Raw genomic sequence first — 26270 nt, 5'->3', positions numbered from 1 at the left:
GCTCAGCGCGGTACTCGGGCCCCGAGGGAAGCGGCCGCAGAGCGCGGCCCGCACCTGCCCCGGCGGCCGCCTCCACGTCGGCGGATCGGGAGCGGCGGGGCAGCGCCTCCGCCGCCGCCGGCACGGGGCGGGCGGGAGCGCAGCCAGGCCCGCGGGGAGCCGGGTTTGAGGCGGGAAGGCGGGAGCGGCGACGGCTCTTCCCGCCCCGCAGCCGGTGACGCGCGGTCCCGGCCCCTCCCCGCCTATAAGAGCGCTGCCGGCGGCGCCCCCTGCTCCTCTGCCCGCCGCGCCGCTCCGCCGCCCGCGCTCCGTTCGCGTTCCGCCGCAGCCCCGCGCCCCGGCCCGCTCCGTTCCGTCTCGTCTCTCTGTGTCCGTGCCCTCCCATACCGGCGCTGCGCTGCGCTTTCCCCGCCGGTCGCCCCCGCAGCCTATGGCCCTGGAAGGCGCCGCTGCCGCCGCCTGTATTTCTGCTGTAGGTTCCCACATCCCTCTTTAAAAATTCCGCCTAAAAAGAGAAGACGATTTACCAAATCTTTCGGGCCGTTATCTCACGTGAGTACTGGGGCCGGGGCTGCCCCACCCGCGCGGGGCACCCGGGGGCCGGCGGGAAGCGGGGCCGGGGCTGAGGCTGAGGCCGCCGTCACGCTGCCCGTTCCCAGCCAGGGCGAGCCCGGCTGTCCCCTCGCCGGCGGAGGCAAACGGAACGCGGGGGGGATGAGTCACGGCCGGGGTAGGCCCTCTCCCCTGCCGCTGCGGGGCCGCCGCCGCCGCCCGGCGCTTTGGGGCCGCGTCCCGGGGATGGGGTGGGCGAAGGGAGCCGCGGGCGGAGGGTCAGCGGGCGCCGCGCTAACATGGCGGCCGGCCGTGCCCGCCGAGCGGCGGACGGGAGGGGCGGGCCGGGCGCCGGGGCCGCGCTGCGGCCGCGTTGCGCTCCCGCGGGGCTCGGCAGTGAGTGAGTGAGGGGGCCGCGGCGCGAGGGGAGCGGGTGGGGGGCTCGGCGGCTCCGGCGGCCCCAACATGGCGGATCCCCGCGGAGGGGCTGCGTGCCGCCTACCCCGTCCCCCGCCGGGGCGGCGGGGGGAGTTCCGTGCCGCCGGTGGGTCCCGGGGCCGTGGGGAGGGCCGGGGGTCCCTCGGGGCGAACGGGCTGTCCGGCACGCTCTCCCCGGCACGCCGGCCCCGCTCCTGTCACAGCCGCCCGCAGCGCTGCGGACCGCCCTGCCGGCCGCGGTCCCGCCGGTAAATGACAGCCGGAAAGGAACGCGGGGCCGCCGGAGGGGCCTGGCTGCCGCTCAGGGGAGCCGGGGAAGCAGAGGTGCTCGCGGCGTGGCCGAGGCGTCTCTCCTCCTCCGTTTCGCAGAGGCCATGTTGTGTGTCTGTAACCGTGGCCATCCATCCGGGTTCCTTCCCGAGCTGTCACACCTCTCCTCCCCTCACCTGAGCCGCTCCCGAGGTGGCCCCGTGTTACCTCGGCTGTCCCTCTCAGTGCGGCTGATGGCAGCGCGGTGACAGCGCGAGGCAGGAGGCTATGGCACAAGTCATGCGGTGTTGCACAAGTGGCTCTTTCCGGCGTGAGAGCAGAAATGACGGGGCACGTTGCCTCAGCACCAGGAGGAAAAAAGGGGAGTCCTTTGCTCCCAGTCAGCTGTCTGTGGCCAGAGATGTTCCTCCTCCCAAGAAGCAGAGAAGGCAGTAGAAAAAAGCTTGTCTCAAGGATGCACCGTTTCCCAACTCCTTGGTCAGTCAGTACAGCTGCAGGTTAGGTGCTGCAGCTCCTTCTGGAAGGCTCCTGCCTAGGGCTTAGCCTCCTCAACGCGGCTGCCTCTGATGGTCCTGGTTGCTCAGCTGGCTGCTGCTAGCTGTGCTGTGGCTTTTTGGGAAGCATGGAGCAGAGGGTTGAGTTGTGGCCCAAAGTGAAGCATGAGCGTGGGTGTCAGGGTGTCCCACACTGCTGGTCACAGCAAGCTGCCATCATGGTTTGGGGGGGGGGGGGGGGGGGGGAAGGGCATGTAACGTGGGTAAGGGGGCTGCAGCCGTAGGACACCTGAGATGGGTGAAGGAAGGCACTGTGGCTGTTAGTAGGCAGCACCACGGATGTCAGAGACCCATTCACATCCCAGGGAGGTGCATGTCTTTGCCAGGAAACCTGGTTATGGCGAAGAGGAAAATGAGTGAGCTAAAACCTTCCTCCTAGCTCTTCCGATGCGCATCTCTTGCATGGTGGAATCCTGCACAACCCATGCATGCCAGCAGATGGGAGAAGCAGAGTTTCCAAGCTCTGTAGCAGTCTCCAGTGACTGAGCATGATTTGGTTGTGTACTCCCGGTTGAAAATAGCCACCTGGCACCAAAACACAGCATCCCACAGAGCGGGATAGCTGGGTCTGCCTCCTTTCCCAGGCAGCAGTGCGGCTGGCTCTCTGTGCTGCATGGTGGTGGGTTGGGGGATGCTGCTCAGCTTCAACCCCCACCCCAGCTGTTGGGTTTTTGGCTCTGAAGCCCCGGCACTTGCTGCCATTCTTTCCTTGATAAATGTGAGAGACAGCAGTGCTGGGGGGGGTGGTGGGGGGTTGTGAATAATAGTAATGGTAGGAGGGGTTTGTTCCAGTCTGGACTGGTCCAGTCTAGTTCTTCTCTTCCTGTCACCCTGCAAACAATGCTACTGCTGCTGTGGCTGATGCTTGTGACACTACAGCCCCCTCCCCATGTGTTTGGAACTGTGGCGAGTGCAGGGAGGTGCCCCCTTTCTCTCCCCCCTCTGCCTGCAGTGGGCTGAGCACACCGGCCTCCTTCCTTCTCACTGCCAGGGGAGAGCAGGCAGCCACCAGCTCCCAGGATGTAAAACCCATGAAAAAGAGAGATTTCCACAAGAATTTGCGTGGGGTGGCATTGTCTGGTGGCAAACAGCCATGCAAGATTTTCTCCTGCTTTACTGGAGGCAAGATGAAGGCTCACTGTGTCCTCCGGTGCTGCAACTGCGTGGAGGCTTATGGTCTGGGTTAGTTTGGTGCTGGTGGCTGTTTCTTTTTATTTTGTATTTTTTAAAGAAAAAGCTGTTGCAGTAATGCTCAGCTGGAGCGTATGATTTGAGAATGATTCAATCTCTCCAATTAAAGGAGAGACAGTGTGCTCTGGCAGGGAGTTTATACTGTCTCTTCCTGAAGGGATGCTTAATCATGTAATGGACTAATTCGGGTTTAATGGCAAATTTCAGTTTGAAATGCAGTTGATCTAGTGCAGGAGAGGGATGATGGGAGAACCACTGGCAGACCTGCGTGTTCCTCAGGACAGCGTGCACAGCCACACTTCCCTCAGACTGCCTCACAGAAATGCCTTGGCACTGGGCTGGAAAAGACCCATTGTACCAGAAGAATAGCTTGTGTTATTTGTGGACCTGAGGAGCTGGTGCCTCTGAGTCTGTCTGTCTGCTTGTGTGAGGCCGCTTCTAGATATTTAGGGTTTGGCTCCTAGATATTTTATTTCAGATAATTAGATTTTTAATTATTATTTTTTGTTTATTTTGGAACTTGAGAGATGCGGTAGATCATTTTAGCAAAGAAAATGAATTATGCTCAGTTTTGTAGGCCTGTCTGTGTCAGGCTTGGGATCTGAGGGCCATATCAGCTAGAAAGGGCTCAGGCTGATGCTCGTAGGGCGCGTGATGCTGACACAGTTGTTTAGGAAAAACTCTGGTCTTTGAACAGCTAGGGTTTTTCTTGTTCCTCAGGATAATGTTATTGGTTTGGTACGAAGTACAGCATAGCTCGTCAAGCTGCATGCAGTCAGACTCTAGGCACCTGCTGGTATATTTACAGATGGTATATAAATACATGCAAATAGGTATCACTTGAGTATTAGAAGGCAAAGCGCATACCCATAACTTCAAGCTCACTGCTAAGTGAAGAACACTTGTATACCTACTTTAAAACCCTTATACAGTGGAACTTGTCATTTGTGCTTCATCACATAGACAACATTGGCATTGTCCATGTGAATTATGGGCATCTGCTATGCCTCTGTGGCTTAAAACGGTTGTCCTGCTCTACTGCAGCAGAGCAAACTAACTCTCTGTTAGTTAAATTATTTATGGAGCCTTATGGAGTAAAGTCGGTATGCTTTAAAATCATATTTTCATCTCCAAATGTCTCCTTCATGCAGATTTGCCAATATGAAATAAGTCAGACCGTTTTCTATACACTTGTGTAGATTTTCCAGACAAATAATCTTTGTTTAAAGGAAATTCCAAAGGGCTTTTGGAACTTAGAGCAGTTCATGATTAACATACTGCAGAAAATGATTGGATTTCATTCTGACTTCATGGAAGCTGTGTCTCTGCGTGCTTTCTTGGGCATGCGAGAGCATTTATCAGAAGAGTACTGCTGATTATATTTGTCCAGAGCATGTCCTTTTATGTGCTGCAGTAAAGGTCACACATTCCTCCTAGAAGTACCTGTAGTCAGTGACTTATTCAGTAGGAAGGTAAACTTAATTCAAAAATCATTGGAATTTGTACAAGTTCTTGAGTATAGTAAGTACAGCATGACAACAGTAAAATGGGCTCCTGGCTTATTTTAAGAAAGTGCCGTTGTATGCATAATCTGAAAACAAAAAGTTACTGACTTCTTGCTTTAATGAAAGAAAGGGATGATAAAACACATTGTATATACATTAATTCCAGATGGCAGAATTCCATAAGCTCCATAATTCGATTGCAATTTTGTTGGTGATATGAAGCTGGGAGGAATGGCAGACATGCCAGAGGACCATACTGCCATCCAGCAAGACTCGGACAGGCTGGAGGGTTGGACAGAGGGGAACCAAATGAAGTTCAGCAAGGGCAAATATGGAGTCCTAGACCTGGGGAGGAATGATCATGTGCATCAATACAGGTTAGGGCCTGACCTGCTGGGAAAGTGCTTTTCAGAGAAGGACTTGGGAGTCCTGGTAGGCAATGGGGGGGGGGTGGGGGGGGGACCATGAACCAGCAGTGTGCCTTTGTGGTCAAGAATGCCAGTGGTATCCTGGGGCACATCAAGAACAGTGTGGTTAGCGGGTTGAGGGAGGTGATCCTTCCCTCTACTCTGCCCTGGCTGCATCTGGAGTACTGTGCCTTGTGTTGGGCTGCTCAGTTCAAGGAAGACAGGGAACTACTGGAAAGAGTCCAACAGAGGGCCGGAAGATGATGATGAGGGGCCAGAAGATGATGAAGGGCCTGGAGCCCTCCCCTTTGAGGAAAGGGTGACACCTGGGGCTGTTCTTTCTGGAGGAAAGGAGGCTGAGAGGGGATTTCATTAGTGCCTATAAATGGATGAGAGTTAAGTGGATGGGGCCAGGCTCTTTTTGGTAGTGCCCTGTGGCAGAAGAAGGGGCAGTGGGAACAAACTGGTGCACAGAAGTTCAGTCTGGACATGAGGAAAAACATATTTACTTGGATGTGAGCACTGGAGCAGGCTGCACACAGAGGCTGTGGAGTCTCCTTCTCTGGAGATACTCAGAGCCCACCTGGATGCTTTCCTGTGCGACTGCCGCAGGGAGCTGCTGTAGCAGGGGATGGGCTGGGTGATACCCAGAGGTCGTCCCATCCAACCACTACTTTTCTGTGGTAATATCTCAGGTAATTTTGAGTAGTGAAGCTTATTTTTAATACTATATACTACAGAATGCTGATGGTAATTTATAGCTAAAGCTGATTTCTCTTCTTGCTGTGGAATAGTTACTCTTTAGTTAGAGTACAGTCGTTTATCTTTCCAGTAGCAAGAATAACTGGGGAAATATACTTTGGCGGTTTGCTGTAATGCAGTTGAGAAGATGATTGTTTGGGTTAAGAGAAGCCAGATCTTTGTAGTCTGCACATGTAGTCTCATTGAAATAATGAGAGCAGCAAAGACTTTTTTTTTTTTTTTTTTTTTAAACAGTACATTGGTACTTTCTGGATTTCATGCCATAGACCACAACAAATTTGTGGAAACTTTAGCACATGCTGGATTTTCACACAACCAGTTCTTCTGTATTTTGTTTATTTCTGTGAAAGGGGTGGTTTCTTTTAGAAGGAATAACTTCTCGGCACAGCTGGTTAGTGTCTCTTGACTGCTTTTTGTGTTCTTCATACTGTTTTGTCATTGCTTTGCCTTAATTTTAGCCATGTACTTTAGAAAACTGCTTTGTTGTTGTGTGTAACAGCCTTAGTCTCTATGGGCCAGCCAAGATGTTTCCTCATTCTTGAAGGCAAGCATAGCTTTGTTTCTTTTTCATGTCTTGTGTATGGTGTTCAGCTTCACTATTTAAAGCACTTTTTTCACCCACATGCCACCTGGGTTCATAGCAGAGAAAGGGAAGGTAGCAAAGGAATTACCAAGTACAAATCATAACAATTACAGAGATACAGGTATTTCCAGGAGAGTGGTAAACATTGAGGCCTTCCTTAAAGCAGGAGCTCTTTGCTTCCAGGTTAAAGGTCTTCCAGCTTGGGCAATAAAAGATAGGCACAAGCAAGCAGTTTCACATGCCCATTTTCTGCATCTCAGCAGTGCATCATACATGTGACTTGGTTTCACCTGGAGCTTACATTCACACCTGAAAACGGCACTGTATGTGATTGTAGACTTTCCTAAGGGGAAGTTGCAGACCTCCTTATATGCAGAACTGAAAATGCATGTTACATCTTTGAACATAAAGTTTTTCTTTCATTCTGGCTATCAAATTTACCTTTGTATGCATTTCTTCCCACAGGGCAAAATCTCTGATCAAGTTTACAACTATCCAGAAGGCTTAGGAGAAGTGCTTTATAGAGAACAGTTCGACTTCAACGCTGAGCCACCTTGGGAACCTAGCTGATGATAGTAGGGTTCCATCTCCTAACTTGTCCATGTAAGTCTTTTTTCCTTGCCCTTCATCTGTATATGGGCAGATGAACACTTCCAAAACTGTGGATAGTATGTATTGGCTTTCTGATCAGCAAGATAACTCTCTTTATGTAGATTATTGAAAACTGGAAAATGGAAGTGTGCATAGTGTCCTGGGCTTTCATTCAATGGAGCACTTTAATTTTTGTACTTATGTAATTCTTTTTTCAACAGTGTTATCAGTTTCTGTGGGACTTCAACACATGTGAGTAAGCTTTGTAAATAGTTACTTTTCTGAGCTAGGACCACTAGCTACAGAAACCCTAAAATAAAATGCAGTAGCTTCAAGTCTCAGTGTTAGTCGTGTGTTGGCACTGCTTGGCATTAACATCAAATCATGATTTTTCTGAGTACTTTGTGATTTCTGAGGGCGTTTATGCTGAAATAGTTAAAATAGTTAAAATCTGCTATTGTAAACAGTAACTTGCTGATCGTGAAGGGTGTGCCGCCCCAAATGCCTGTCTCTATTATTTGCTGCTTGTTGTTCACTTCCACAAATAGTTGTAGTTGAACTGCTGTAAAAGGTGGAATTCTGTGCTGAATGGATATCATACACCTATTACAACGGCATTTAAATTTTAATAGGCAAGCAGTTACGAGAGCAGAACAAAATCCATGATGAATTAAAGCAAACAAATGCATGGAGCTGATTTTAAGGAGTACAGAAGACTCTGGAATGTGTGAGGTTATTCTGTTCTGTTAACATAAAACAATAGCTTCATACAGTTTTAACAATACCCTTAAAGCATAGAATCATTAAGGCTGGAAATGTAGCATCTGCATTGAGCTGATTTTGCAACAGTATTACGTCTCTCCAGATTATCATCTGGTATTTTTAATGTAAAACTCAAGAATGAGAATGGTTAGGTGTGATGTACTGAACAAGGTACTGCTTGAAGTCCACAGCAAGTTTAACTGCTGGTCATGGTAGCGTGACTCCTAATAAGGTACTTACCTTGATGACAGTGCCCTATGAAAACAGAGTGGTAAGGGAAGCACAGGGTGAGCACAGCTTATTGTGATTTCTATCTTTTCTGTCCAGGGATGGGGTTCTTCTGGCTGTGTTTAAGACACAATGGAATTAGCCAAATATAGCTGGCTCTATAAAGAGCACTGTTCTTTTCAAGTGAATACAGCTAGCAGTGAAAATTCTTTGAATATTGGTGGTGTTTTATTGGTAACTTGATTTTTTTTTTTTTTTTTTTTTTTTTTTTTGTAAGTGAAGAGCTAAAAGTTTCCTTGCTTAGCTTCTGAGCTGCAGTTCACTTCTGTATGTGGGTAGAATTGTCTTCCATGGTGGTTTGTGTTTCGATAGGATGAAAGTGAAGAAGTAGTTAAAGGATAGGAGAGACAGCAGAATTGTTAGGAAGAAGGAGGCAATATAGTATAAAAGGTACTGGAAGATAATTTGAATTTCTTTAAACTATTCAGCCAGTATTACTTCAGGAGTTTCCTTCTTTATGGAGAAGGCTGTTCTCTTTACTGAGGCTGCAGCAAGTAGTGAGAGGTGTAGCTTGTAATGGAATGGAAATGCCAATAGATTTGCTGTATTCTGTGCACTTACTTTGCTCTGGGATCTGTTATGTCTTCAGCACAAGTATACGGTATGTAAATGTAAGTAGTTCAGTATTGAATGTAGTGGTGATGTATGTAGCAGTGCTCTGTAAATGTTTGCCTGTAAGTCGGTGTGTTTTGATGTGCTGAAGCAGGGAGAACTGCTTCAAACACAGCTCAGAAGTATTTGAGTTAGGCAGCTAATTGGTAGTTTGAGTCCTGTTCAACTTGTGATTGAATGGAGGAAAAGGTCAGCTGAGCTTTTAAATGTAACTATTAATCTTATGTTACAACGGGACTTATATATAAATCTTCTGTCTGAAGGTGTACTTATATTATATTAGATTTGCTTCCTTTCTAAATTCTTCCCCTCCTGCTTCTGTCCTTGTATTACACTGGAGAACAAGGAAGAATTTGGGATGTAGTTCTGCCTTGCTCTTCAGGCTCTGCCTTCCTGAGCAAACAACCTGGCAGCTGTGGCCTGAACTACTGGTCTTGAAAAGATCTGTGCTATTTATTGCCATGTCTGGTAGATCAGAAATGGGGGAAATTACCAATGAAAATATGACCTGGTAACCATTCCTGCCTATGCCCAGTGCAAGTAGCTGTTATTTGGACAGGCTGGCCTTAAAGAGACTTTCTGTCTAAATGGGGCTGGGCGGCAGTCATGAAACAGGAGAGCTGGGAAGGCAGTGAAGGGTTGAGGTCAGCGAGGAGATGGGAAGGATTAGAGGAAAGAGATCACTGTTTGCCTTATAGGCAAGGAGAAGTGTTAATATGTTGCCATGCAAGTACGTGTGCAATTCCAAGGATATTCCTACTGGGAAGCTGGGCTAAGCTTGTCAGCTTTCAATAATGTACTCAAACATCAATGAAGAGGAAAGAAAATTCTCCAAAGTATATCTCTTGCAGAAGGCTAACACCTGAGTGGTACTCTGCCATGACCCTACTGATGGGCAAATTGAAGATGCAGAATATTCACTGTCATTGTAAACAGAGAAACCTGTGCCTTGATTGACAGCTGTGACTGAGTGATGTTCACTGAGTGAAGCAGTCTCTCTGAGTTGTCTTTCAGGATACTCTGAATACAAATGGGCGTTTTTTGGTACTAAAAACAAAGGACTCATTTCTACTTTTCTGGTACACCTGCTTTGGTGTCTAATTGGCACTATTAGTGACAAAATGTTCCTACTTCTTTCATCTCTTACTCTCAAAGAACACCAGAACAGTAAGGAATGTGAGATGAAGCTCTCCCACCTCTTTGCAATTTTTGCATTGGTGTAATTGTTAACCTTATAAATATTTATATTGCCCAATAAGGCATGTAGCTGAGAGGCATTATTGGAACCTGTCTAGTTTGCAGGGTCTTCATTTGTTGCAGGGGAAGCTTGGAGTGGGGAAAAATAAAACAGCTTTTTTTTTTTTTTTTTTTTTTCAGACCAGCCAATATGTAGTTCTGACAGTGTAATGAAAAATGCAAATGGTGTTTTTGTTATGAATGTTTTGCATGTGACAAGCACGTGTTTAGGCACTTCTCGGAGTATTTTAATTTTCTTGTGTTCCAAATGTTTGCAATAATTGCAGTGTTTGCACATTTGAACTTTTATCTTGAAGTTCTTAATCTGGGAAATCATCATGCTAAATCCTGAGGGGCCTGAGGATGTATTGCTTACTTCAGAGGAAGCAGCTTTGTGCCTACATAGAAACCTCATGCTGTTTGACAGCTTTGATTGCCCTTATTAAATATGCATCCTGGAGCATTGTGCAGGCTGACACTTTGGAAGTATAATAGCTGGTGAAGTTTGTAAAAACTATGACTTAGCAATAAGTCAGCATTCCTAATGTGGCCATTCCTAACGTGGCCTGAACTTTGAGCTCTAATTATCTCCATCTACAGACATAGAAGTCTGAAATCATCCTTCTGATTTCCTTTTGCGTGTGCTTATTACATATGCATTCTTGATTCTCTTCCTTCCTTTGAGGTTGGGGGCAGAATAAAAGTAAGGTTCTGTAGTACAATCCCAAATCACTTTGCATCTGTTAAAGAAAAATCTCTTCAGAATGCGCCATTTTGTGATGTTGCTGACAGTACTTGTAGGAATTTTGGTTTTCTCCTTGTGAAGTCTACTTTTTCCTATCTTGGTCTCAAGAAGACTGAAGAGAAGTAATTTCTGCTTGCACAGGAGGTATGGGAGAGGGAAGGGATGAGCTGAGGCTGAGGACAGAAGTTGGTAGGCCAATGTTAGCTTTTCTTACTGAGTGGGTTTTGCAAGATGGAAAGTTCAGATGTGCTTAGAAAGTTCAGGCATGCTTAGAAAAAGGAAGTGTTCTTTAGCAGGCTTGGGAAGATTGTACTGAGTTGCTCTGGTTTCTTGCAGGCTGTTTCATTTGCCTGTACAAGTGTATGGATTCATTTTCCTCTCTGCGTCTTGACCAGAAGGTGCTCTTGATAAAGTGAAGCATAGGAGACAGTCTCTTAGGAAGTGACTTGCATCAAAGCTACCAACAAGCTCTTGCTGCCTGATTAATCCTTGCTCTGGTTTAAAGTTGGTGTGATCAATTAGTTGAGTGAAACACAAATGTTTTCACCATCTTTCATAGAGCTCTCTGCTTGTCTGAAACTAATATGTTCAGTTTGTGCTCTCAAACATTTTTCCTCTACTTTAAGTTGAAGATGAAGTTAGATCTTAAGTAAATTTACCAATAAGTGTTCTTACTGTTGTTTTTGTTCTTGAGGAACTAATGGTGGTAGAAAGACTTCATCTCCCTCCATGCTTTATTTGAACCTGTTCTTTTCTTCCCCACAGGATCTCCCTGAAAGTTAAAAGGCAGCTTTTGGAGAAAAGTTGGCAACTTGTCTCTGTAAACTCTGGACACCAGAATCGTTAAATACAAAAAAATAAAATCTTTACTTTAAAAGTACTATAAAATTAGTCTAAATCCACTCCCATGTAACTCAATAAATACAAGGGCTTGGAGAGAGAGAGAAAAAAGGCGGCTATTGTTTAGACCAAGCTTGGTTTGCAGTCAGAGGCAGCAGCAATTAGCCTGCAGGGTGTGTGCATGTCTGCTGAGTCTGAAGTCTATTCACTGCTTGTTACTGGTGCCATTGAGTGTCCTCGGAGCTTCCAACAGTGCAGATCTGTGCTTTGACCCAGAGGGGTGAACGGAGGTACATCATAATGCAGTGGAAGGGACTCTGACTGTCTGCAGGCTTTGGAGTGTTGGAAGTGCCTCATAGTACCAGAAGGGTGGGAAAAGTAAAGAAAATCTAGTTACTACCCTTTTACATACAAGTAGTTCTTCAAATTATTTAGTTTTGGTTTCAGACTGTTCAGCAGGCTTGAATAGGGAATTTGGAGCTTACGGTCAGAAATGCGGAATTTGCCCAACGGTGTGAGGGAGGAAACCTCGCTCACTTACGAGGCTTCTGTCAGCCCAGTTGCTTCTCATGTGCATTCATTTGGTTGCAGCTAGTTAGAGTTCTGACAGAGCAGATGTGGGCGGGGAGGGGCAATGAGAAGCTGGAGTCATGGGAGGTCATCCTTCACAGAGTTGCCCTGCTAGAATCTGGTCACTGAGTCTTGTTGAACTGAAGAAAAAGTCATGAGACTGTCCGAAGGAAGCTGTAGATTGACATGTAACAAAATATATTTTTCCCTGAAATGAACACCTCTCAGTGTAACAAAATGAGAAACTTGTGGTTTTTGAGTGGCTAATGTTACCTGCTATATTTGAATAACCTGCTGAAAATGGAAATGGTTTTGCTTTTGCATGCGTTCAGGATGGTTGTTTACTTATTCCTCTTATTCCTCTCTTTGGATATTTTTCTTGCAGCTGGATGACAAAAGATCTATTGTAGGAGAAAGAAAGTTTAATGTTCTGTTACACAGCTGCCAAGTTCCTGAGGATGCATGAAGGATTTTTAAACTTAGTTAAACATTGGGCTGCTTAAATCATAGCAGGAAGGAGTTATTCTAAAAGGTCTAAACTCTGCTGTTAACATTTTAGATGTATTTGTTTGGGTTTTTTTTACCATTGGTTTTCTAACACTCAAGAATAGTATCAAATCTTCAATAAAATACTAATGCCAAATTACTTTCCAGGAGGAAAAAAAAAAAAGTTACTTTGCTTCTCTGCTGCTGGAAAGCAGGGTTACTTTATGGAGCTGAGTGTACTCAGGTCCTTGTTTTAATTATCTGGGAAATCAAATATGTTGTTGGACATACCTGTTCAGAGTGTGACAGCAACTGCGTAAATATGGTTGTAGTGTTCACATTTGTTTCATTGATCCCAAGTCAAACTTATAAGTTAGGTTTTTTAAAGGAATTTTATCTGTTACTCACAAACTTCAAAGGAGGTAGAACTCTGCATGCGATTTTCCTGGCTGTTGCAGTGTCTACCACCTAGACGTTGTTTTTATAATTATGATTTACTCAGCACACTGATGTCAAGATTTATCTTACTCTTTCATAATTGTTTTGGATCTGCAGGATTCACTTTGTGTATGACTCACCTAACACGAGTATGCTGAATAAGAAGCATACTTGTCTTTATCATTCATCTCCTGAATGTAACTGAAAGTTCTCATTGCCACTGAGTTGAATGCACCTGGCAGTAAGTCATTCTTCTGAGAAGCAGAGCTGGCATATCCGAAGTGAACTGTGCAGAAGGCACACAAAGCTCGTGCCAGGGTTTTCCTTGCTACTGTCTATAATGACGAGAAGGGAGAGCAGCTGCTCCATAGCTGGTTTTCTTACTATAGCTGAGTGAAAAGAAGCTTCATCAACATTGTTAACAGTATGAAAACAGTTGTGTTGCAAATGGTGATTTTATTTACTTATTGTGAGGAGGCCGTGGAATAAACATGAGCCAGGGCTCATGTCATGGCCTTGGGAGCATTTGAAGCCAGAGCTCTCCTTAACTTGTACATCTCATACATCTCATTGATGTATTTTTTTTAACCTTCAGCTGTAACATTTCTGTCAACATTTTTAATTAGAGAAATGTATGATTTTTGAAGGCAAATACAGATGTCTTGAGAAAACAATCAGCTTTGTTTAATAAACACTATTCCATTTCTGTCAAGAGATGAAGAATTGTGCCTTTTTTCTGAGTGACTTATGTTCTCTTTGTCCAGTTTGTTGCATAATTTAAGGACCCGGATATAAGGCTTGGAAGCCCATCCCTTGTGTTTCTTGGTTTATGACTGTCGGCTTTGCGGAATACGGCTGAGATGAAAGGATTTCTCGAGGATGCAAATTACTCCATTGGCCTGTTGGATGAAGGAGCAACTCTTGCAGATGTTATTGACAACTGTATTTATGAACATACTCATGTAAGTTCTATACATCTTCCACGTCTTCTGGTTTAGTTCTCTTTAAATCTTCAAAGTAGATCAAGGCGTTTAGCGCTGATGAGCTGACAGCAACAGAGGAACAGTCGGCTAAAACTCACTTTACAGAGTAGTTACCTATTCTCTATTCTAACTCTACTTTGCTATTGTTTGTTTGCTGTAGGCTGAGTTCTGCTGGGGAAATGTGGGCAGCAGTTGTTACCTCCTTTAGCATGGCTATCAGGAAAGTAATCTTGCTGATGTATTAAATGTAGGTTTCTATCTCATTCCTTCAAGAAATATTACTGATAGAGGGATTTAGGCCAGGAATCTGAAATTTGACAAGTAGATATTGCAGAGTTAAACAATTTTTTGCTTATCCCTTGAAAGTGTGCCAAAGTTTGGGCAAATAGCATATGCTGAGCCAGCTCAAAGCCATTTCTGCGGTCTGACACGCTCATATGGTTATATGTCTTCCCCACATCCTTCTTTGTGTAAGAAGTGCACGTAGAAGGTACGAGGGCACATTGTGAGGTGCAGTTTTTTCTTCTAAGAAAATAAACTGGTCTGAAAACTGTTAAGGCTTAGTAATCCACTGGAAAAAAATAACTTTAATTCTGTTGTACAGTAACAGTTTTATTGAAATAAGACTTCACTCATTTCTTAGGGCGTAGGCAGATGTTATGGACTTTGTTTTGTAGACAAGGCTGTAGAAAGAAAGAGCTTTATGAAGAATGAAGTTTCACTAAGCAAGTCCTGTATCCTCAGTATGCCGCAGCTATGAGTTGTTCGCTTTTTCCCTGGGTTTATCAGAACTAATGTTCCAATGCAAGTGCTCAACTATAATAAAGCAAATAGCTAAATCCCATGGCCTTCTGAACTCAGGTAAAGGATTCCCAAATCCTGATTCCTAATATTCTTTTTCTGTCTAGCAAATAAATAGGTAAACTACTGGCAACATGTCATGTCTCCAACCACTGGCTGGCTCACAGAGGATAGCTGCCTCCTGCTGCTTTCATTTACTCCTTTAGCTCAAGGGGTAAAGGCGTGTGCCATGGATCTAAAGCTCCAGATCCCATTCCTGCTGGTGACCCGTACAGGGGGTCAGTATGCTTCCACCCGATGGAATTTCTATTTGTGTTTTTTTTAAAACAGAAATAAAGACTTTGTGTACAATAAGCCACAACAGAAAGTTTTGTATCTGCAAAAGTCAAGTGCTAGAATTAATGTGTGATGTACAGTCTTAATTCAGATTGATCATGTATTTTGTGCTGGTCTGTAACATAAAGGAGGCTATTTGTTTACAGGATAGTTACTGAGTGCACATTTTGAACAAATACAGAATGATCAGTTTGGATTTAGGTCCTCTACATCGACATCATGACTTGGTATTAAGCAAGATTGTGGTGATGGATGCACGAGAGGGACTGTTGCAGTTCCCAGACAATTGTGTGTTTTCTTTAAGGCTACGTACTTGACTCTGCAACCTTAACGCATTGAACTTGGGTATCTAAATTCTGCTTCAACTTGTGCTCTGTAAAACACGGAGAAAACAGTCTCAATACATTTGAATACATGAATTATTAGATATTATCAAACAATTTTTCAGTAAAAATAGCTGGATTCTAAAATAATGGTATTACATTATTGTATACTGGGAAAAAATATATATCTAAGCTGCAAATCATGTTGAGATTGAATGCTTTCATCCTACTGGATTTTCTTCCTCCAAAGCATTGCAGACATCTAAAAGTACTGAGTTGGAAGTGATTTGTAACCCATTCTTTATTTCTAGATAAAATCAGTGTTTGGCTTTCAAGTAGTACCTTTTGTCCAGGAATTTCAGAGTATTGTCTAGAGACAGCATTCATAGTGTCTTTGAAGTGGTAGGTATTCCCTTTGATTTCAAAGCTAGTTCAAATTGCTAGGTGAAATCTTAAATGAGAATTGCTCAGGGTCAAACCTAAGTTAATAGGAGGAAAAAAGAAAAACGTGATTTTTTTTTTAAATGACTTTTTCATAGGTTATTTGTGTCTTGACAGCGAACTCACAATGTCAGAGATTTTATTTTCCTAATTTTGTTTTTTTAGACTGGAAGAAGAGCATTTTATGTTGGTGATCTTGGAAAACTTGTGAAGAAAAACATACAATGGCAGAATGTGATGGCACCAATAAAACCATTTTATACTGTAAGATGCAATTCTACTCCAGGTGTACTTGAACTCCTGGGAACCCTTGGGATTGGATTTGCATGTTCCAGTAAAGTAAGTTTCTATTTACTGTGTGTCTGTGCCTCATTTCTTTCCACCTCTCTACTGTTTTAAAATCAGTTTCTGGTATTAACTCCCATGTTTACATGTAGGAGTTGATACTTTAAGTTATACTATGTAACTGGTTGTTGAGAATCTATACTTCTATCCTAGAAATGGTGGTTGGTTTTCTCCTTATTTGAACTGTTTCTTACAGTACTGGAGTGCACATAATAAAGACTTGGTAAAGATAGCACACGTGACTGTTGAAATCTGTTATATGTTCCTGTCTTTCAGTCTGAAATGGCTTTGGTGCAAGGCCTGGGCATTTCTCCTGAAAACATTATATATACAAATCCTTGCAAGCAAGCTTCTCAGATAAAGTATGCAGCAAAAGCTGGAATAAACATCATGACTTGTGACAGTGATATTGAGCTGAAGAAAATTGCACGTAACCATCCAAATGCTAAGTAAGTGTCAGAATTCTGGTTCTGTTTCTTACGTGGTAGAAACTTAATTTTGCCAGTGTTCTGGGTTGTTTGTTGAGCTGCAGCAATGATATTTAGGTCCTTAATGCAACTCACTTCTTTTTTTCTCTTCTCTTTATGGCACCTCCCTTGAAGGTAGGGTTTTTTCCTCGTCAGTGTTTTTTCCTCTGGGACTCAGCACAATAATAAGGCCCTTGTTTTGGGAGAAATCTTGTAGGATAATCTTCTTATAAAGATGTCAGACATTAAGCTTCGCAAGTTAAACACCTTGTCATCTGCAAGTCCATTCTCTTGCTATTTTGTGCTGGCTTCAGTATGTTCTGTTTTAAAGTTAATGGCTTTAGCCAAAGCCCAAGTGGAGATTATCAGCAAATGAGCTTGTACATTGAGTCCCCCCTAGGGTTGGGATGTGCCATGAGGTCTGTTAAATACTTACAGGTATTTCCCACAATTAGTGACTCCAGTTCTGTTGCCAGTTACTTATGGATTGACTCAAAAGCTTTCAGTTGAGATCATGAAAGCTGATATTCTGGCTGTTCAGACATTGCTGCCAGTGCATAGTGGCTTACTTTGGATTGATAGATACTTGCTTATGCCATTAAGCATCACCCCCCTCACATACTAAGGCTTTTGCCATGGGCTACATCTTTTTAAAATAAACAAGAGCCTAAGTGAATGTTGTGTTGCTTCCCAGTAACTGATGTTTTATAGCTTCCTGCAGACTTCATCGGAGCACACTTAAAAATGGAATTCCTGGCATTCTTTACAAAATCCTTGATTGTAGACAGTCCTTAAAGATTCACATCATCTCAAAACTGTGGCCATAACTGAAGAATTGGGAAGATTTTAGAGTCCAGTGTTTGGGGGACTGCTTATACTGCATGGTTGGGGTTTTGGTGTCTCTCTTTTCTTTTTTTAATCTCAGGAGCTAATATTGCTGTTTGTAACAATTAAATCTCATCCTCATGCAGCCTGGCAGTGCTTTGCATGCTGGAGAGTACTTCCTGCACAAAGAATGTAATCTCTGATAAATAATTTGTGTATAATTTTGACATACTTGGTGCGTTTGAGTGCTTTTATTATGCTAAGGCTGTCGTCTCTATCATTAGCGATCTACCAGTTCTAACTGGTGTCTTCATAGTGTTTTACTAGGGGTTTTTAAATTAATTCCTTCAAATCTTATCAGCCTCTTTCAGCAGGTGCTCTCTATATCAATGGCCACAGCAAGAGTAGTTAAGGTGCGTGTTTTTCTTGAGACAAATGGCAAAATGGGAAAGCAGAATGAAGGAGTTGCCAAACTGTACTAATTCTCAAGGATGCCACAGCCTAGTATATTAAAGGTTCCTGATAGCAAGGCACAAGAAATTCTACAGAAGAGTTGCAGATTGCCATTAAAGTTTTCTAGAAACCTGAACTCCAGCTCTCCTACGTGGTAGAGTTGTTTGCTTGCCCTTGGTTTGGTGTTTTTTTTTGTTGTCATTTTGATTTAAATTCTCTTAAAACTTTGACACTGATTAAAACCTGAATACTGAAGTGACAACTATGGATTTTCTTCCTTTTTCTTCCTTGCTATAGTTCCAAAATGTCACAGTGTCTATACAGCTGTGTTCTTCTGATGTGTGGCAGTTACAGCCAGGCTGTGTCTGTTCACAGAACTGCTTCACTTCAGCTGCAGAGCTTTTACCATGGGTTTATGCTCTCCCTCTTGGTTAACTGTGATGTGCTCTATGTAGTCTGTATGTATTTATTTATTCATGATGCAGCTTTTCCACATTGTTAATAGAGTGACCCTCTAGTCCAGTGGATGGGGGAGGCTGCAGATTTTCTTAATGAACAGCAGTTTGATTTCCCAAATGCTGGGGGTATACTTGAAGAGGTTTTGATGTGAACGTGCCTTTGCCCCTCAGTGTTACTTCAGGGCAGCAAACTGTCAGCAACTGACACTGCAGTTTGCCGGTGCTGCCCAGATGTCAGCTTTGAGCAGAGGGTGTTCTTGCTGCCTGTGGCTGTTAGTGCTCATTGCAGCGCTGCTCCAGAAGAGCTGTAGGAGAGGCATGGCAGGGGGGACGACCCGCACCTCTCTCCCAGTTACTATGCCCAGCCAGAAATGGGGGGGCCTGGGGGAGGAGAGATGCATCCAGAATGCGCTTTGGGTCAGACCTGGTTCACCAGATGTTGTGTTTGACCACATCTGAGATGTAAGCGACTGAAGGAGAATCTCTGTGCTCTCCTCCTGGGCTACCAAGAGGACAGAGAAGGGGAAAGCATATTACAGTCACATGTGGTTTTATGGGCAAGCCTATTATGTCAGAAGGTAACATTCTCTTTTATTACAGCACCCAACAGACTCTTGCTGCTACAATAGAGTCTTAGTTGCTGCATTTCGAAATCCCTTACCCTTGTTGGCTCCATGTTTTAGCCCCTAATTGCTAGTTTTTTCTCTGTACAGGATTGTTTTTACTAGGTTCACTTGACTCATCCATCGATGGAGCTGGAGTACTGACAACATTATCAACATACTTCTGACAGTCTTCAGGCTTCACATGTGCTGATGATGTAAACCAACTGCCCCAATCATCTTCCCCTTCTCTTAGGCTCTTACTGCACATTGCCACAGAAGACATCACTGCTGATGAGGAGATGAATATGAAGTTTGGCACCACTCTGAAGAACTGTAGGCACCTCATGGAATGTGCTAAGGAGTTTGGAGTCCAAATAGTTGGTGTTAAGTGAGTAACTTCATTGTTCTCTGCTGGCTGAGCTGATGTTTGTGTGATGTGTTCATGACTTAAAGCTACAGCACAAAAAGGCTTTTTATTTTTTTTTCTCCTTTCTGGTACTTTTTTAAAATAAGGAATTAAAAATTCTAGATCATGAGCTTGCAAGCTGAGCGCTTGTATCCAAGCAGAAATTAGTATGAAATACGATAACTATTTCTGACATCAAAGCAATTAGACTACTAAAAATCTTTCCATTAGTGTTAAAGCAGAGTTTGGAAGCCTTTCCTCTCCTAGCTGTGTACTCCATCTTCCATGATAACTTGTTCTTTATGTTGTTTTCTTTTTTCCAAGCAATAAGCAGCAGAACAGATCTCATGCTCTATCATCAGATACCTTGAATGATTTTGAACAGTGTGAATACAGTATTGGATTTTTCAGAGTTGGGTCCTGTGTCACAATTTGGTCATGTCAAGGCATAGTATTCAGAAAGGTTTTTCACTTGCAAGGGCAGGAGTGAATCACAGTATTCTGAGAGCTTTCAAATGGTCTGTGGAATTTTAGTTTTAAGTTTGACACAAAGATTTCACTGTTGGAAGGAAAAATGCATACATGAGTTTGTTCTAATTTCAGCTGCTGGTGTCCGCTATGCTCTATGCTACGCTCTCGTGCTTTCAGGAAGCAATCAAACAAGTAAAATGGGATGGGCTGTCAAAACAGCAAAAAAGTGTTTAAAGCAAAAGTTGGATTTTTAATTCAAAATGAAACTGTTTTAAATCTGCCATCTATCCAAAACTATGTTAAATTGAAGCACGGAAGTATTATAATCACTACAAATGACAGATCTGTTTGAAAATCATTAGATGATGCTACAGAGAAAATGAACATTTGCTTTAATATCCAGAATATTTGCGCTAACTTTAACCAAGATGACAGCTTTTAGACATTTCAAGTTTAAAAAGCTAAGTTACTCATAACCTTTATCTCAGATTGGCATTCCTTAAATAAATGTAGTTAGTATGGTGGTGCAAATGGGTCTGTGTGTGGTCTATCCAGAACCAGCACACTGTATGAGTCTTCAGAAGCCTGTAGGAGCACTGGTGCTTGGTTAAACATCTCAGTTACTACTGGTGTTCTGATACTACCACACCAGACAAGGAGCCAGAGGAGATTCAGGAGCCTGTGGGAGGGGAGGCATTGGATCTGCTTCCAATTACCTGCTCACCGGCCTGCTATGAAACTAAGACCTGGCCTGAGGTAACTGGATGGTGGGACATGCTCTTCAACACCCTCTTCCCAGTGCTGTAGACAGTGGGTGCTGTGAACAGTAGGGCCTGAGCTTGGGATGAGATTTGAATGACCTGAGAGAGAGGGTATGTAAGCAAGGCAGTACAAAGAGGATAAGACATGACTTCCATCAGGTACTGTTAGTGGTGGCACCCGTGGAGGAGGACTTTATCTGCTTTGATAGCATAGACTGAAAAGTTCTGTGATTGTGGCTTTTTTTTAAGATGAGACAATTGTAGGACATTCCTAGCAGCATGAGGCTGTGAAGCTAGATGGGCCTTATGTGCAAATCCAGTGGAAGAGAAGGCAGTCGTCATCTGAGTTAATGAGTTGTCACACAAACTTGCCTTGTGCTGTTTAAGGCTGAATTACTTCCCCTGCTGTTGTAGGTAGTGAACCTGTTTGCTTTGTCTGAAAGCTGCAAGGCTCTGTGTACTAACTGTATTTTTTTCTTACAGATTTCATGTTTCAGGCTCTTGCAAGGAACTGCAAACATACATTCATGCTATATCTGACGCTCGGTGTGTGTTTGACATGGCTGTAAGTAGGATACTTAATCACACACATGTGCTGCGGTGGGGGATCCACTCTGCCCTAATCATGCTAACCAAACAACTACATTATTTCCACAGTGTATCAATGTTAAGGGAAAGCTTTTAGTAAGGGGCTAAATACTTCATTGTGAGACATGTGCTAGTGGTAAAGCAGACTTGAGAATCCTGATTGAGGACAAAAGTTAACGAATGAATTACTGTCTCCCTGATAGTGAGTAACCCAGTTTGCCAGTAGCTATAAAGCATGAAGTTTTTACAAGTAGCACTGGAATAAGTGTTGATATACTTACATAGCAAGTATCTTTGTTTTCTAAGATGACCTACTTTCCTGGAGAAGAATGAAGCTAAATGGCTGAAATAAATAACAGCTGCTACTTTTCCTTTCAAAAACAAAACAAAATATTCCCAGTTCTGGTGAAGTTTTCTTTCTTTGAAATTCAGATCTCAATCCTGCAAATTTCACAATTGGCTTTTTTCAAGTTGTTGTCAACATGAAGCATTTCTATCTTGGCAGTTATTGTGATGGAGGTAACTTGGTGTGTGTGATTTCTGAGGTTATTTGTTACAACATTTAAATGTTAAAAGGGGTCATATTTTGGTGGGATCTGAAGGTGGGTGAAGGCAAATGGATCTTTTAAGGTAAATAAGTCTTGTTGGCTCATGTAAATAAGTCTTGGGTGTTTTATATGCATTTCCCACCTTGCAAAACCCCAAAATATCATTCTGGAAGTACCTCTTTATAAATAAGCAACTCATAACCTAAATAAAGAATCGGAGGGAATATGAGTTGATCTCTGCTGTTAATGTTGCAGTTAGTGTGTTACCTATGACAGGTTGCACACAGGGCAGTAAAGTGAGGTGCTCACTGATCTCTGTCAGAATGCACCACCCTGGTTGGCAAACACTGTCTGAACACAGTAAATGACATAAGATGGGAATTGGCATTTCTGTGGTACTTCTACTTGAGAGCTGTGCAACTGGGCTCTAATGACACCCTCATGCTATTGCTACTAATTTTGATGAAGTGGTGCTAATTTTTACTATGATACAGCTTGTTCACTGGACTGTTCTTTGCAAGTATGCTCCAAGTATAAATACATAGACAATGACTATGGTAAACAGCAATAAGAATGGCTTGTAGTTACAGTTGTTGTGTACTTACATAATGTTCTGCCTGTGCGTTTTAGGAAGAATTTGGCTTTAAGATGAACATGTTGGATATTGGTGGGGGCTTCACAGGTTCGGAGCTTCAGCTGGAAGAGGTACGCCATTTGTCTTGAAAGCTGAAATTTGTTTTGATTTAGGAAGTCAAAATGTTTCTCTTTGAATCTACAGTTAACATTAATAGCTGAAACTTACTCTAAATTCTGTGTTAAACTGTAATCCATAAGATCCAAATAACTGGAGGTCTTTTATTTGCTTTTGTTTCCTCTTTACTCCTATTCACAATGAGTGAGCGGTGACTTCCATAATTCAATCTTTGAGATAACTTCTGTAAGGGTGGATTAGGCTGCTGACTAATTGTTGGTGTGGTTGGCAGTTATGTAGCTGGTTACTCTATTGCATGGTCTGCAAAAGGATTGTTCAGCATGCTTTGGGTTGTAAATGGCACTGCTACAAAAACTTCTTGCACTTTGTTGTAGAACTGAAGATGAACCATCTTGCCTTCAGGTAACTCTTAATGTGGATTTGGCCTGAACTGCGTCTATGCTATTCAGTTCTGCAGACAAAAGGATAACCTGTTTTGACTGTTGTGTCTTTCTGAAGACAATCTTGAATGTAGGACAGTGAAAGCCATTCAGTGACAAATTGCTAATGACAATCAGAATTCTTTGTGAGCTTTAACTGTTCTGTTACTGTTCAAAATACTGTTTAAACTTAGACCATGTACTTATTGAAGATCTGAGCATCAGTATTGAACAACTTACTGTGTTTCTCATACAAAAGCTTTCAGAACCAACCACAAAAATGCACTTCTGGTGTTCTTCAATTTCAATACAACTTTATCTGTTATGCTGAAAAAAATTTTGAAGTGACTTGTGTTATCTGAGTGTTATCCTTTAGCTTAAACTTTGGCTGGGAGGAGGGACTGCTTGATTCTCACTGGTGGTGCTCAGTCCACAGTATTTTAGCATGTTGAAACACTTTGTAAATTTGGCCCTTCTTGTAAGGACAATCCTCATAATAGAGAATAAGCTTCGTGCCATGCTTTTCTGAACTTTTTGCTTCTGACTGACGGTATGTCTGTATCTGATATCACATGTAAGCTGAATTTCATGTGTTTATCTGACTTAAACTTCCCAGGTTAATCATGTCATCAGGCCTTTGCTGGATGTCTATTTTCCTAAGGAATCTGGTATTGAGGTGATTGCAGAGCCTGGATGTTACTATGTTTCATCTGCTTTTACACTGGCAGTTAACATAATTGCAAAGAAAGCTGTTGATTGTGACAAACTTCTTCCTTCTGGAGGTAAGCAGTGTGTTTCTTTTACACCCTGTGAATTGGTGCAGATAACTGCACTCTCCAGTAAGAAAAAACTAGTTTGTCTTGGTGTATATTTAATGTATGCCTTGTACTTCTATGCCATGTAATCCATGTTTTTTGGTTCTGGCCATATGTTATCTGTGAAATGTAACAAAGAAAGTGAGATTATTAGGCATTTCTAGTTTACTTAATAGATTTGACTTGTCAGTGGTTAGGCCAAGATCACGTACTTTACAGAAGGTGCATTGGAAGGTTCTGTACTAGAATTACATGATAAAACATAAAATAGAGTGAGTTTTTTTCTCTGCTAAAGTAGATGTTGGATTAATATTACTCAGCATTGCTGAAGTAATTTTGTTAAGCCTCACATCTAATGCTACAACGTGTTTCATACTGCTTACTCTGTTCATAATCTTGTTTCATACTGCTTACTCTGTTCATAATCTTCCTATTCAGTCCATTTTCAGTAGGCAACATTTGATTTAAGTTGGTTTGCATGCATTTCTTTTGTGATAAATAGACTCTTCATAACCTGTTTTCTGATATTTTTTTTTTTAAATTTTTTTTTTGACCTGCAGTGGAGCAAGCTAGGAATGATGATGAACCAGTATTTACATACTACATCAATGATGGTGTTTATGGTTCTTTTGCAAGCAAATTGTCTGAGAAACTGAATACTAACCCAGAGGTTCACAAGGTGAGTCCTTCTGTATTCCTCCAGGATAGACCTTATTATTGTTATAATTCATAGATTACACACAACGTGTATATATTGTGCATACAGTCTATATATGTAACTATAGGTTTATAAAATTATCCTGGTGTATGCTTGAATATTGTTCTTATTGGATAACCTAAAGCCTGCCCTGGTACATGTCTGTACAGAAATACAAGGAAGATGAGCCTCTGTTCGCAAGCAGCCTTTGGGGTCCATCCTGTGATGAGCTTGATCAAATTGTGGAAAACTGTCTTCTTCCTGAGCTGAGTGTTGGAGATTGGCTGATCTTTGATAACATGGGTTCTGGTACCTTAGGTGAACAGTCCACCTTCAGTGACTATCAGAGGCCACTCGTTTACTACATGATGTCCTTCAGCGACTGGTAAGAAAATTCTCAGCAGTTGCAAGATTGTTTTTTACCTATTTCAGGAATGTACTCTTGCCTAAATGTTTAGAACGGCACGTACTGGAAGATGCAGGTGAGCCCACAAATGGCTGTGTGTTCTTGAGAGCTGTGATAAAGCTCCAGCTTCATTAGGGTTGGCAAAGGAAAGCAACATATCTAATGTGGACTGTGCATTTAGTGGTTGTTGTTTCTGAGTCATAGCTGCCTACTGCCGGATGGCAGCTGATGAGGTTTCCCTAATAGAATTAGAAAACTGTACAGCTACAAAACTTTGCATGTGCAAACATGCAATTAGGCAAAACTAGGAAATTCCTAATACGATTCCTAATTGTGACTTGCAAACAGCATTGGCATCGTAGCTGTAGGAAGCTGTAGGTCACAGCATTGATGCGTAGATGGTTTGAGTTGCATAGTGTTCCAGTCTCTAAGAAATACATTCCTGCAGATGTTCTGATGGAGTCGCAGCCTTCCTGCGCCTGCTGTGTTCACGTGTGGGTGATTCTCCCTTCTGCTGAGACTGAAGCCAACATATCTAGAGGCGGTAGACTTAAAATGCCGTATTCAGTATTAAGTTGTACACAAAACTCTGTATTACAACCCGTACTTTTCTGCTGCAGGGATGAGATGCAAGATGCTGGAATTGCTTCAGACACATTGATGAAGAATTTCTTCTTTGTGCCTTCTTGCATTCAGCTGAGCCCAGAAGACCGCTTTTCCACTGCAGCTTAAACAGGCATTAACGCTTCATTTAGACCTGCAGTTGCAAGTCTGTAGTTTGTCTGGTCAACATTCCAGTGTGGAAGAAATGGAACAATCTTGAAATTCAATTCATTCTCTTCAAAACTTGAAAAAATAGTAATAGCTAATGGGGACCAGGCAAAACAAGCTACAGCTACAATTCACCGGGGGGAGGGAGGGTTAGATAATGGCATCCAAATTTAAACTTATGTTTATTCAACCCCTGAGCGTTTAAATATGCAACAAAATGGATGACTTAGTGGAGATGGAAACCCATCACTTGGGTTCTTCAACAGTTTACATACAAGTACACAGTTTTTATACTAAGGATTCCTGTTAGAAAAGTCTTGTAAAGTTATTGTCTTTCGCCCAGATATATCAAATGTCAGTGGGAGACCAGTGTGACTTCATTAGATGTTTAGTGTATTTAGAATGTGTAAATTTGTGCTTTGAACTGTAGTTTAATAAATGTAAAATTGCATCATAGTATTTGTTGTATTTGACCCTTGATGTACCCCTTGTATGATTGCAATAAAACTTTGTGTAGATTTTCATGTTTTTCAGGATACCTTTGGGAGGGAGCAGGCAGAAGAGGTAGCTGTAGAGCAGATAGATGTCTATGTGATTGGGAAGCTGCCTTTTCTTTTGGCCTTTATTGCAGCTTGGCATTAAATTGTAAATAATTTAAGCTTGATAAATCTGTATAAAATGAAAATCTGAGTACATTTCCGGAAGGCTAAAATGCAAGTTGTGGTGTTAATTTGGTGTTAATTTGATAGCATGACTATAGTTTCAGTTCTGACAGCCAATGGCAAACCCGCAACAGATGACAAATGTAC

General features: G+C 42.8%; 1 protein-coding gene across 2 annotated transcripts; it reads left to right on the top strand.

Annotated features, from left to right (window-relative positions):
* Nucleotides 1–265: 265 nt before the first annotated feature.
* AZIN1 (antizyme inhibitor 1) lies at nt 266–25983 on the top strand. 2 transcript variants are annotated; one of them, XM_052704756.1, is made up of 12 exons: nt 266–552; nt 6728–6865; nt 13595–13792; nt 15880–16053; nt 16336–16508; nt 19121–19255; nt 20989–21070; nt 22272–22346; nt 23389–23554; nt 24148–24266; nt 24455–24669; nt 25311–25983. In XM_052704756.1, exons 3-12 carry the CDS (start codon nt 13691–13693, stop codon nt 25420–25422), a joined length of 1353 nt encoding a protein of 450 aa, XP_052560716.1. In that variant the 5' UTR covers nt 266–552; nt 6728–6865; nt 13595–13690; the 3' UTR covers nt 25423–25983. The 2 variants fall into 2 exon arrangements, with proteins under 2 accessions (XP_052560716.1, XP_052560717.1); XM_052704757.1 differs by lacking the exons at nt 266–552; nt 6728–6865 and adding an exon at nt 14722–14892 and having other exon boundaries at nt 13672–13792.
* Nucleotides 25984–26270: the final 287 nt, after the last annotated feature.

Source organism: Tympanuchus pallidicinctus, unplaced genomic scaffold, assembly GCF_026119805.1.
Source record: "Tympanuchus pallidicinctus isolate F22 unplaced genomic scaffold, pur_lepc_1.0 scaffold5, whole genome shotgun sequence".
Lineage (NCBI taxonomy): Eukaryota > Metazoa > Chordata > Aves > Galliformes > Phasianidae > Tympanuchus > Tympanuchus pallidicinctus.
The sequence above is the reverse complement of the archived record's forward strand: the minus strand, read 5'-3'. Positions and strand labels throughout refer to the sequence as shown.